This window comes from Lissotriton vulgaris, chromosome 5 (assembly GCF_964263255.1).
Source record: "Lissotriton vulgaris chromosome 5, aLisVul1.2, whole genome shotgun sequence".
NCBI lineage: Eukaryota > Metazoa > Chordata > Amphibia > Caudata > Salamandridae > Lissotriton > Lissotriton vulgaris.
Genome location: NC_141693.1, coordinates 1,551,030,942 through 1,551,045,052, shown reverse-complemented (window position 1 = coordinate 1,551,045,052; position 14,111 = coordinate 1,551,030,942). Strand labels below are relative to the sequence as shown.

The following is a 14,111-nucleotide window of genomic DNA, read 5'->3' as shown; positions in this document are numbered from 1 at the left end:
CCTCCCTCGCTCTATCTATCTATCGCCCTCCCTCCCTCGCTCTATCTATCTATCGCCCTCCCTCCCTCGCTCTATCTATCTATCGCCCTCCCTCGCTCTATCTATCTATCGCCCTCCCTCACTCGATCTATCTATCGCCCTCCCTCACTCGATCTATCTATCGCCCTCCCTCACTCGATCTATCTATCGCCCTCCCTCACTCGCTCTATCTATCTATCGCCCTCCCTCGCTCTATCTATCTATCGCCCTCCCTCGCTCTATCTATCTATCGCCCTCCCTCACTCGATCTATCTATCGCCCTCCCTCACTCGATCTATCTATCGCCCTCCCTCACTCGATCTATCTATCGCCCTCCCTCTATATCGATAGCCCTCGCCCCCTCTATCTATCGCCCTCGCCCACTCTATCTATCGCCCTCACTCACTCTATCTAGCGCACCACCACAGCATCATTCAGGGGTACCACTGCATCACTCAATACCACCACAGCATCACTCAGGGGCACCACAACATCAATATGCGCTACCACAGCATCACTGAACGCCACAGCATCACTCATCGCCACCACAGTATCAATCTGTGCAACCATTCAACATCAACTGGTTCAAATATGTTCTCTCAATGTTTCAAGCTTTATTACAAATGTCACAAAGGTGTTAATATTTCACTTCTGTTCTTGGATTTTCGTCACAATAAAATACACTGAACATAATCCTCACAAAAGTTATTTACGAAAGTTTAAGCTATTGCCATTATAAATTACAATAACTTTTATTTTAGTATTATGTATTTAAAAAAATTAAGCCATTGTTATTTGTAATAACAATACATCTAAGTCACGTAAATACAAAACATGTTGCATTACAAATGCTATAGGTGTCACATTTGCAAAAGATAAAAGTATTGGCATTGCAAAAGATAAAAGTATTGGCATTGTAAATGACAAAGCTAATAATTTCGCTATTTTCAAAACCAACACATAAATAAAAAATTTGTCATTTACAAGACCAATAGCTCAAACTTTCATAATGCGAGCTATTGCATTGCAAATGCCTGTTGTAGATTGGTGTAATCCTGTTTACATTCTTAGTCTTTGTCCTACGTTTATGACACTATGAAAGATGTACTTTGGAAATGTCTATGGCATGCTAATTGCAACATTTCATTGGTTGGGTGATATACCAAAATATGTTATTCACCGTGCACATTTCGAATGATGTTACTGATGAATACAATAAACAGTAAATTAAGTTTGAGGAAATAATCGATGGACGTGTTAATATTATGAAATCAAAAGTTTAGTTTAAATTCTTTTATCTTTAGCTGGGCGTCATGTACGCAGGCAATAGCTATGCCTGTATGTTCATGCATTACTACTTATAAAAGGCCATCAGCTCATTCTACCAGGGGAAGGCAGTCGTTGTGCCTCTCATCAGAAATACTGATTCCGGAGATTTGATATGAGTTCTTACTGTTACCAGGCGTTATGCCATAGGTTGACTCCGCAACGGGTACCTTTATAGGTCGAATAACCTTGCACAATTTACTTGCGTATTTTTCTTCTGCATGCCGGATTATGCTTCTGGTGTCTTGTCTGGGTGGAGTTTGCTATTCTATTGACCTGTGTGTCATATGGACAAGAAAGAAAAGTAATTTTGTAATCTTTGTTCTGTGTGTTAGACATTTTCTATGAATTCATAGCCTCCACCATTTAGGCTAGGGTAACCACCCCACTCGAGGGGATTACAAACACGGTCTCCAGGCCTGAACGTTTGACCTACAAATCGTCGTTCAGGTGTTAGTCTAATTTTAATGGAAACAAAACACGACCTGAATACCCAGAATGCCTTAGATTGTCACTCAAAAGTCATGAACTTGAAACAGTGTCCGTAGTAACCTGCAGGGAAGTGATCACCCTACTTTAAGCCCAGGTGCTTAAGAATGTGCAGAATATGCATTCCCATGATGTCCAACTTGGATTACAAGTTAGTAATGTTTCCTACTGGTGATTTCGTAGGGGGCCAGCTGAATGTAGTAATTTGATTTACACGAGGTGAACATTGCTCTGCCCCTCTTCAGAAGTGCATACTCGGTGTAGCGTCGAGGTTGGTCCACTCACACCCTTTAATCACTGAGATTAGCTCATTAGTGTGGAGACACTTGTCTCTGAGCAACAGACTCCATGATACCTCGGCATAGGCACTGCTGATGCGAAACATCAACATCACAGCAGTTCAGCTTCCTAGTGTGACGAGCTTGAAGGCAGGCAACCTCAGCAGACACGTTAAAGGGAAGTAGTATTTTCTGACCAACCGTGTCAGGTGGAATGGTGAAATCCACCAGCCAGAAGCAATATTTGTTACTAAGGAAAAGGATGTTAACCGTTCCAACTATTCCTTGAATTAGTAACATAATGCCTTTTGATTGGGTAATTATATATGTAGATCAGGTTGCTAGTTACAGGTTAAGCATGTGGGAAGTTGAGGGATTAAAGTGAGATAATTCTGTTAAGCTACGGGGTGGAAACGTCTTTTGGAATATTTTCTTTGCTTGAGTGTTGCAATGTGGAGGAAGGAGGTTAGGACGTTAACTGGATTGCAGTTCCCAGTGATTTTGAAGTTAATGTAATCTTGTGGGAATAGGACGAAAACGATGGTTATAGGGAGTATTGAGAAGAGACTGTTGTGAGGCCTACTAATGTTCAGGGCAAGGGGGCAAGAAGGATAAGCTGATTACTTGCAGTGTTTGCTCATTTGTTAAATGGGATAGGTTTCTATTTTGGAGAGTTGGTTTAATTGTGGATGCATACACAAACATGGTCTCTGTGAGTGTTAAGACTAGGTAGCAGTCTGACAGTAAGTGGTGGGAAGCCTTTTAGTAGACTACTTTGTACTTGATGGTGTATGTTTATTTGTCCTTCTGAATAAACACCTGTTCATCTCCACTACAAGTTTCCAATCTCCCTTAGATTCAACATTTAAGCAATAAATATGCCATTGTATCATAATGCCCAGTTACATCAGAGGGGTGTTTCACAAGTGGTTGTTGTTTGGCCAGTCAGAGGCACTGACAATTTATACAGTAGAACAGAGCTCTAAAGTTATATTGGCAAAGCCCAAGGTCTCATCCTCGCACCAGTTCCACTTGATAATGCGATCATCATGCATTTCGCTAACTTGTGTTCTCTTAATTTTGTTTCAGCGAATGGAGTACAGTGGTGGAGGAGTAATCCTGTGAACGGAGCATGTTTAAATTATGAAAACCGGTACATCATTTTCGTTCACTTGACATTGTTATTCAAAACAGAAACACTGCCCTTCTTCCCAGGCTAGCCTCATTCCACTTCTGAGCTCCTATTTAATTTCGCCGTTCCAGATGATCATGGTGGAGGTCGATTGCTCTTTCTCCAAGAATGACTGTTGGACTTGCCTTCACTGCATCGCTGTTCATCGGATTAGTAGATTTCATTTCCCTTTGAGATAAATGCCTTCAGCAAAACAAGTTGAAAATAAAGATCTGTTTGTAATATTTTATTTTGTGTGTAATTTCCTTTCCATATTTAATATTTATGCAGTGATTTTCCACAGTGCATGTGTTTAATTTGTCCAGAGAGAAAGAACCTGTGCTTTATCGAGTCTGCCTCCACCATATAGTGTCACAGACCAAGAAAAGGACGACTATTCTTACGGTTCTATCATCAATGATTGGTGTAAAATGCAAACTGAACTGATTCCTGGTCGATTGTCAGTCCTATCTACATTGTCTTAAACACTGGATTAACTTGTGGAACACGTTGTTAGTCTATGCTATGTGATAGAAGATGCACCAGAAAAGATTTGTGGTCCATCTATTCTTATTCTTTTCCTGCTTGTGCATATTGAAAACTAACATGATCTGGGCAGGTGGGTAGAGTGGTCAAACAAGTGACTGTCAATCATGCTATCAAAACATTGTGTGGTCTGCAAAATTGTAAAAGACATAAGAAGCTCATGGTGCCTCCTTGACAAGGTGTAAAAACAATAGAAGAGACTCCAGGGTCATCCATGCTCTTCCTTTTGATACCTTGGCATGTAGTCAGGTGTAGGCTTAATGACCTACAAAACTCTTCGGTATCTGTCAAACTCTGGGAGTTCCAGATCCATTACTGCATGTAACTATGTAACCACCGAACAATAAAACGACCAAAGGCAGGGTTCTGCTGGAGAGAAGTCTACAGTAATAGTATTTCATTTGCCTGAAGTTAGTCAGGAAGTCGCCACTCTTCTGAGAGTTCTAACTCCCCCATGGCTAGGTGCCATGGGGCTATGACCCACCTAAAAGTAGTTTGTCCTGATTAGTGTGCCCCTCAAAGTTTCGAGCTAACTTTGAATCTCAGTGCCTAGTTGAGTTCAGGCCAGCTGCCACAGTACTGGGAGTATGCTGAACCTTTTCCAATATATATCTTCTGGTCACCTTTTACTCAGAGGTCTGCACAACTGTGTAAAGGAAAGTGAGGATCAGTATTCTTGGCTTTCTACCTTTTGAGAATTAACGGCTGTATCCCAGAACCAAGGAAAAAACTTTGCTTCTACATCTGAAGAAGACCAGTTCTGCCTTCCATGTAGAGGAACCTCCTTATTTAACCCCTTCGATGCTGATGACGAGCTCAGCTCGTCATCAGCCACGGGTGACGTGTGCGGATGACTAGCTGAGCTCGTCATGTAACGCGGTAATTAGAAAACAGCCGCACAGCGCAAAAATAACCGCAGCAGCGATGCGGTTAAGCGAGAACCCAAGTCCAGCAATTCAGAGTGCTGCTGTGAGGCCGGAATAATGACCTGAGTGGAATCCTGCAACCCACTGCATGTGGTCTCCCTTGCTTGTGGCACCTCTGAATTTTGCAGCTTATTTTGATAACTATCAATTTGCAGTAGAAGCACTGCCCTTTACATTTCATCTGGGTCACTTATATACCATTTGGTAGTTGATTATATTCTTAGATTTTTGCCTCCTAAGCCAGTGCTGTGCCAGTTTAAATATTTAGAGTCGTGATACAATGTTATAGAAGGGGACAAGCAAGATCTCTGGATTAGTGCTGATAAAAGGCTAATTTCAGAAGGTGAAGACCAATATTGTAGGAGATGTAAAAATTAAACCTGCCGTAGAAATTATAACACACAAGAATATAACGCAACAAACCAAAGGAGAAAATACACAGCTGTTCATGGTTAAAGTTTAGGCCCAAATCTTGCACTAGCATGAGTAAGCTGAAAAGTTCACTTGTGGATATAATGGAATAGGGAACTTGAAAGGGTTTCAGTTAGAGGCCAACTAGTGTTTATTAAGGTTGAAAGCATTTATGAGTTCGAGGCATGTGGGCTGCTGAATTCATATCTGTGCATAGATCGCCGCCTAGTGTTGGGTCCGGATGATTGCACATTGTTGTCCTGGAAGAGTCTTCGAAGTATCACGACATAGGTGGCTCCTCCCCTGGACTACAGTGCGCATGGGCATCGCCTCCATCCCCAGATTGTTTTTTTCCGCCATTGGGTTCGGATGTGTTTCGGTTCCCTCTGTCGGAATCGATAGTTGTTTAACTTTCCTTACGTGAGACCAAAAGGTCTTTAGGTCTCGCGTCGGTATTGTTTATCGTTCGGGTTGGTTTATCCATCGGCTCCGAACACTTGCTGCCCTTCCGCGTGCTGTCGGCGCGAACGGGCCTACACGACGCTCCAGACTACTTCAACATGGAACGAACTCCGTTTAAGAGGTGCCCAGTGTGTGCCTCAAAGTACTCTCCCCTCGACGTGCACCCAGTGTGCAACAGATGCTTCTCGCCGGACCACGACGAGGCCAGGTGTATGGCCTGCTCCAAGTTCCGGTCGAAGAAGACTCTCAAGCTACGTCGGGCCGCAAGACTGCAGGCCCAGTTATCGGCACCCCCTCCAGCCAACATCTTTGAGGAAGATGCTGAAGACGACACCATCCTACATGTTTCGGACTCTAACCCGGCGTCGGAGGACGAGGACTACGACGCGGGAGATGAAGAGTTCGAGGAAGTCGTCGAGGAGGTAGGGGACGACGACGGGGCCATTGCCACCGTGGAGGATAGCTCGGAAGAAGAGCATCCTCATACTGACTCCGGGGCAGAACCCCAGCATAAGGCCCAGGTCGAGGGATCGCCTTCGGGCCTTACCCAAGACCTCAATACTCGTCCCACAGCCCCGCCTCCGGGCCAGGCCACGGACATTGGTGATGCGCCACTCCCGGTACAAAAACCGAAAGTGAAGCCATCGGGGTCAACACCATCGGTATCGAAACCGAAAGTGCAAGTCGCACTGGTGGGATCAAAGGCTACAGAGGCCTCGGCGCCGAAGAAATCCAAAATGGCCACCGAGATCAAAAGCCACGCCAAAATGGTCGACCCGAAGACCCCCATGTCGAAGCCGAAGGCGAAAACGCCCGACGCGGCTGCGTCGGCGACGAAGCTGGTCGATGCTCTGAAGTGCCGCGTCGACGCCAAGAAGGTCGATGACCCTAAGAAAGCCTCCAAGAAGCGTCAGGACGACCCCAAGTCTCTGCCTGCACCGCTCCCGGTCGACAAAGCCAAGGGTGGTGCTGTGTCGGCTCTGAAGACTACGCCTTTAGTCGCCCTCCGGACTCGGAGGACTCACTCGAGCCGGTCCAGCCCTCCCCCTCCTTTACCAAGAAGGTCACGGAGTCCCTTCAGCGTATTCGGAAGGAAGCAGGGGCTCTCGAGCCAAAGGATGTGCCGCCGAAGCCTCCACAGAAACCGGCGAAGGCGCAAACGCCGATTCACTACACGCTGCCGCCCAAGACGGCGCCGAAGGCTTTTGCACCAAAACATGGGGCCGGGGAGCCCTTGAAGCAAGTTTCGACGCCGAAGGCATCCTTGGTAGTGCCGAAGCCACGGCACCAGCCACTGGCAGAGGAGGAGCGTCGAGAAGTTGTCATCGACGCCAACACAGGCAAGCTCTCTCTCCTTAAAAGGAAGATCACCCCGGAGCCTGTGTTGGAGCATTTTCATATTCCACTTAAAAAGAAGTTGGACTCTGCGGGCACTTCTGCCCCTATGGAGCCTACATCTCCACAAGGTTTGGAGCTCTCGCCCGCTCACTCTAACGCTGGGGAGGGTGACGGGGATGAGGAGGAGGAGTACAATTATCCAGCGTACTCGGATCCAGAGGAGGTCAATGAGCCATGGTCTGCTGGAGGCGACCCTGAGGACCCTCAGTCAGGAGACGAGCCGCAGCTTTTTGCTGCAAAAACTTCCCCAACAGAGGACTCTGCAGCCTTCAACGCTCTAATTGAGAGAGCTGCGGCCAATCATGATGTCGACCTCCATGCGGACCCTGTGGATGTCGACTTTCTCGGTGGCTGAAAAGACTGTCAAGACATTGCCAATGCTCAAGGGAGTGATAAAGCATGCTCCTGAGGTTTTCAGGGAGCCCACCCGGGCAAGAGTCATCAATCCTCGTATTGACAAAAAATACAAAGCAGCGCCCACTGATCCAACGTACATCAAGGGACAGTTGCCACTGGACTCTCTGGTTGTCTCCAACGCACGTAAGCGGGCGAACTCACAGACCACGGGTGATGCTCCTCCCCCAGACAAAGAATCGAAGGTCTTTGAAGCCTCAGGGAAGCGTATTGCTGTGCAGGCAGCTAATATTTGGCACATTTCAAACACGCAAGCCCTACTTGCACGCTACGATAGGGCACACTATGACACCCTAGAAACCCTTCTACAGCACTTACCTGATCAGTACAAGGAGGGAGCTGAGATGTTGATTCAGGAGGGGAAGCTTATCACCAATGCTTCCATTAAGTGCGCACTGGACGTGGCTGATACCGCCTCCAGAGCTATAAACACTAGCGTGCTACTGCGGAGGCATGCATGGCTTAGAATATCAGGCTTTAAACCAGACATACAGACTACCATCCTTAACCAAATAGTTAATCCAAACCACCTGTTTGGCCCAGAAGTGGATGCAACCCTTGAAAAGATGAAAAAAGACACTGACACTGCTAAGTCTATGGGTGCCCTACAGTCCCAGCAGTTTCGGAGTGGTTCCTTTCGCCGCTCCAATAACAGAGGCACCTTAAGGGGTCAGGCATCGCAATCCACGCAATACTATAACAGCAACACCCAATCCTCATACACCAACAAGGGTAGAGGTGGTTACCGGGGCAACAACATCAAAGGCAGAGGACGTGGAAATAACAACTCCAGGTCCTCTACCGCCAACAAACAGTGACGCCTTGTCGCTGCCCCCCGACCACTCAACACCGGTCGGGGGGAGACTCCAGCAGTTCCTGCCCGCGTGGAAATCCATCACCACGGACAGGTGGGTCAAATCTCTTATCCAGTACGGTTATTGTCTGGAACTCACTTCCACTCCTCCAAACATACCTCCAAGAAACCGTCCTATGTCCGGCGAGCACTAGCACTTGTTGCAGCAAGAAGTCCAAGTCATGCTGCAAAAAGGGGCAATAGAGCTCGTTCCACTGCAGGAAAGGGGAACAGGGGTTTACTCTCTGTACTTTCTAATCCCCAAAAAAGGACGGATCCCTCAGGCCCATCTTGGACCTTAGGCCCCTCAACTGGTAAATTCTTTCAGAACATTTCCATATGCTCACTTTGCAGCAGGTTCTCCCTCTGCTTCGGCAGGGGGACTTCCTGGCTACTCTGGATCTCAAGGATGCATACTTTCACATTCCCCTGCATCCTTCACACAGGAAGTACCTAAGGTTCACCATCCAAGACCAGCACTACCAGTTCAGGGTTCTGCCTTTCGGTGTCACCACAGCGCCCAGGGTCTTTACGAAGTGCCTGGCGACCGTGGCGGCGCATCTAAGATGTAAAAACATCCACGTCTACCCCTATCTGGACGACTGGCTCATTCAGGCAAAGTCAGAACAACAGTGCGCCGACCACGTGTCCCGCACCATTCATCTCCTGCACGATCTGGGATTCTCACTGAATTACCCAAAATCCCATCTCCAGCCCGCCCACATACGGCAGTATCTGGGCGCGACAATAAACACTCTGGCGGCCACTGCGCAGCCGAATTCAGTGAGAGTCGCCAGTATTCAGACGCTGATCCAACGATTCAGACCTCAGCACTCGCTTCCAGCGAAGGTGTTCATGCAGTTGATAGGCATGATGGCCTCCTGCATCTCCATTGTCCCGCACGCGAGGTTACATATGCGTCCGCTTCAGGAGTGCCTAGCACGTCAGTGGACTCAGGCTCACGGGCAACTAACAGACCTAGTGTTGGTGAGCGGTCGGGCGTACAACTCTCTGCATTGGTGGAATCCACAAAACCTTTGCAAGGGCCGACCGTTCCAAGAGCCTGTGCCACAAATTATCCTGACGACGGACGCTTCTCTCCAGGGATGGGGAGCGCTTATACTCCATTACACAGTGCAGGGACTATGGACACTACAGCAAAGGAAGATGCACATCAATGTATTGGAACTGATGGCAATCTTCATGGCCTTAAAGGCGTTCAAAGTACATCTGTGCAACAAGGTCGTGTTGATCCGGACGGACAACATGACGGCCATGTACTACATTCAGAAACAGGGGGGCACACACTCTCCGCAGCTGTCTCATCTGGCTCAGAGCATGTGGAAGTGGGCCATTCAGAGGAACATTTTCCTAATGGCAGAACATCTCCCAGGCAAGGACAATCAGATGGCGGACCTGCTCAGCAGGCACAGCCACCAAATGCACGAGTGGGAGATACATCCATCAGTACTCCAACCATACTTCCTAAGGTGGGGTCATCCAGAGATAGACCTGTTCGCCACAAGGGAGAACGCAAAATGCCAAAGCTTCGTCGCCAGGTTAAACACAGCAATGCCCCTGCGCTATACAAGTATATAAAACATTTAGAGAAATGACATAAATATAGAAAGCACTTTCATTTGGTATGTATCCACACTTTAGGAATCGTTTTTTTGAGAATCAGTTACTCCAGGTTCAGGTACAAAAGTTCCGAAAAAGAAAGAGAATTGTTCTGTCCTTGAAGTTAAATCATTGGTTTATTGTTCCTTTGTTAATGCCAACACGTGTTTCATCGCAGGGAACATGCTGCGAATCTTCAGGGCTTTGGTGAGGAAAGTATGACTACCAATAACAGAGTATGAAGGAAAGTCCGTATTAGGACCGAAATCATGTAAGTAGGTTCGGGGTATGTTGCACGCTGCCTGCGTGATAGGGAAATCTTTTTTAGTATAGAGAGAATCGAAACCCGGGAGGAGTTATTGTGCGTATCCGAGGTGTCTCGTGTGAGACCAGCAATCCTTTGACAGGCGGGTACACCTTGTCAGTGTCGAACTCCCTCTTGAGGTTCCCGGTGCCGTTCTACGAGTGACGGTCGCCAGGTTCCCACACCCGCAATCGCAGGGCAATGCGATATGGATGAACTGGTCAGGCAGATTTGCGTACGCTTTTCCCCCAGCACCTCGGATACCGCTGGTGGCGCGCAAGCTCAGGCAGCACTCGATGACTCTCATCCTGGTTGCTCCAACGTGGGCTCGCCAACCATGGTACACCACGTTTCTGGAACTTTCCGTGGTACCGCATCAAAGGCTTCATCTCACGCCCAGCCTTCTGACGCAGAGCCATGGCGACATTCAGCACCCAGATCCGCAACAGCTCAACCTGGCGATCTGGCTCCTGAAGTCCTAGAGTTTGGCTACCTCAATCTTCCCCCGGACTGCATGAACATCATTCGGGAGGCAAGAAAGCCCACTACTAGAGCATGTTATGCGGCTAAATGGAAGCGGTTTGTCATTTATTGTGCGAACCACGACATTAACCCGCTGGATGCTTCCATTCAGAACATCATTTGTTACCTGTTCCATCTGTACCAATGCAATTTGGCGTATACTTCCATCCGCATTCACCTGTCTGCAATGGCAGCATACCTCCAGAATAGGCAACACCTTTCACTTTTCAAGGTGCCTGCTATCAAGGCATTTCTGGAAGGACTCAAAAGGGTCATTCCACCACGGACACCACTAGCTCCGGAATGGAACCTCAATGTGGTTCTTACAAGGCTGATGGGTCCTCCTTTCGAGCCACTGCACTCTTGTGAGCTTCAGTTTCTGACTTGGAAAGTGGCTTTCTTAGTAGCAATTACATCGCTACGGAGGGTTAGCGAGTTGCAGGCCCTCACCATCCAAGAGCCTTTTTTTTAAGTCCATGCTAACAGGGTGGTGCTCCGCACTAACCCTAAATTTCTACCCAAGGTTGTGTCTCAATTCCACATAAACCAAACAATCGAGTTGCCGGTGTTCTTTCAAAATCCTGAGTCACTGGCGGAGCGTCTGCTCCACACCCTTGATGTTAAAAGGGCCCTAATGTATTACATTGACAGGACCAAGGATTTCAGAAAGACTAAGCAGCTTTTCGTTGCCTTTGCATCACACCACAAGGGTAACGCTATTTCCAAGGCTGGTATTGCTAGATGGATTGTGAAATGTATCCAGATCTGTTACGCTAAGGCTAAACGCACTCTTACAATTCCACCAAGAGCCCACTCCACCAGAAAGTTGGGGGCCTCTATGGCTTTCCTTGGGAACATTCCCTTAGAGGATATATGTAGAGCAGCCACATGGTCTACCACACATACTTTTACTAAACATTACTGTGTAGACGTGCACTCTAAACAGCAGGCAGCTGTAGGTCAGGCTGTTCTCAAGACACTTTTCCAAACTGCTGCAGCTGGCACGGGCGGCCGCCGATAAGAGGGGGACTGCTATGTATTCTATGCACAGATATGAATTCAGCAGCCCACATGCCTCGAACTGCAAATGCTACTTACCAGTATGCATCTGTTCTTGGCATGTAGGGCTGCTGACATTCATATCGCCCGCCCTCCTCCCCGGCGCCTGTAGCAGCTGCAGTATTCAGGTATATGCTCATAGCATGGTCATCACTCACATAGTTCACTCCATCTCGGCCACAATGGCTAAAAACAATCTGGGGATGGAGGCGATGCCCATGCGCACTGTAGTCCAGGGGAGGAGCCACCTATCTCGTGATACTTCGAAGACTTCCAGGATAACAATGTGCAATCATCCGGACCCAACACTAGGCGGCGATCTATGCACGGAGCCACCTATCTCGTGATACTTCGAAGACTCTTCCAGGATAACAATGTGCAATCATCCGGACCCAACACTAGGCGGCGATCTATGCACAGATATGAATGTCAGCAGCCCTACATGCCAAGAACAGATGCATACTGGTAAGTAGCATTTGCATTGTGACACACAAGCCCACCGGCACGCACTTCATGCCTCCAGATTGTGTCCTGATTAGACAGTGGGTTCAGGAAAATGAATTAGCCCAGAGCACATGGAGGTCTAAGGTGCCTGATTACACAAAGGGTGCAGTAAATAGCGGCCTTTGCATTGCCAAGAAGAGGCGTGTCCATTTATTTTTGAGGTTTGTGTCACCCTACAACCAGCGTTTTTGTTTGTTTTTTATCTAATCACTTAACCTGCTTTGCTGTAGTAGGTTTTCTCACTTCACCTGTGAAAACTAAAAATGCAAATCCCAGACCAAGGGAATTTATTGATAATATACACTTTTCTAAATATTTTGTGAGTACAAGTATTTAATGATTTTGTGTTTTGAGATTCTTTGAGCTTATGTATTGGCGGATTTCAGATGATCAATCTGCAACCTTCAAAATGTCCTCAAGACGAGACCCCATAAGAATGGCCTCAGATGCCATAGCACCTCTTGCAGAATGCGCCCCATAAACAGTAATATCTATGCCCGCTTCAGCCATCACCCATTTGACCCAACGCGCTAGAGTGGCCGCTGAGACTGGGTGAAATTGTTTATAGATAGCTAAGAGTAATGGTCCTAGAGGATCAGACCTGTGAGACAAAGTACGTTCCTCATGAACTTTTAAACATTTTAACACACACAACTTTTCGTTATGAGGAAAAGCAGGATACTAAACCGAATGAGACATCGTTTTTGTCCTTCTAGAGATGATACAAGACACGCCTTGGGGAGAAAAAACTCTTTGACAAATCTAAAGCATGCATATCAGACACTCTGCGACAGGAAATAAGACACAACAACGTAGTGAGTTTTGCTGATAATTGTTTTAACGGCAAACCTTTATTGTCTGGCCAGGCTTGTAACAAAGAAAGAACTTTAGAGACATCCCATAAAGTAGTATATCTGGGTCGTGGAGGCCGCGCTACTCTGATACCTTTTAACAACTTACACACCAACGGGTGTACTCCCACTGGCTTTCCATCAATGTAGTTATGTCATGCCAATAAGGCCGACCTGAAATTATTGACCGATCTGTAAGACAGACCTGACTCAGCACATTCAGACAAAAAAATTTAGAATCTCCTTCAAATCAGATCTCATGGGATCCACCTGTCGTTGAAGGCACCAACCCAACCATCGCTTCCATGATGCAGAATATCGCTTGCGGGTGGATGAAGCCCAAGCTTGCTGTATAAACTCGGCAGGCAGCAATGAAAGGCCCTCAATTCGTTTGTGTTTCAGGAGAGCGTCCAAACCATGAGGGATAACTGATTCTGAAGGACAAGAGGATGCATGGATCTCACTGGTCCTGGAGTAGCATCGGAAACACTGGCAGGTGAAACGACAAGTCCATTGACAATTCCAATAGTGTTGGAAACCATGATTGTGTCTTCCATAACGGTGTGACTACCACTAATGATGTCTCCTGCCGACGGACTTGAGCCGGCACCCTCTGAATTAAGGCGAAGGGGGGGGAACCCATAATTCCTCTGAGACCCCCAATGCTGGAGAAACGCATGTGTTCCCACAGCTATCGGATCCGGTCTCCAGCTGTAAAAGCGGGAAATCTGAGTACTGAGCCGAGAGGCAAAGAGATCTATCATGCAAGGGCCTTGAATACCCATGATCTCTAGAAAAAGCGAGGGATGGAGCCTCCAGTAGCTGAAATCTTTCAGAAACCTGGAATTCCAGTCCGCTATCTGATTGTGCTTGCAGGGAATGTATTCTGCTATTATGCTGATCTTCTGCGCCAGGCAAAAATGCAAAAACTCCCTCGCAATATTTGCCAATAGCCGGGA

The 14,111-nt window shown here is 47.2% G+C and overlaps 1 protein-coding gene across 2 annotated transcripts in view; it reads left to right on the top strand.

Annotated features, from left to right (window-relative positions):
* EMC4 (ER membrane protein complex subunit 4) overlaps window positions 1-3,530 on the top strand; it is a 160,457-nt gene extending 156,927 nt beyond the window's left edge. For both annotated transcript variants that reach the window (XM_086920410.1, XM_086920411.1), the window contains exon 6: window positions 3,201-3,530. In XM_086920410.1, coding sequence (XP_086776536.1) covers window positions 3,201-3,236 — 36 coding nt within the window. In that variant the 3' untranslated portion in view covers window positions 3,237-3,530. The remainder of the gene's footprint in view (window positions 1-3,200) is intronic.
* Window positions 3,531-14,111: the final 10,581 nt, after the last annotated feature.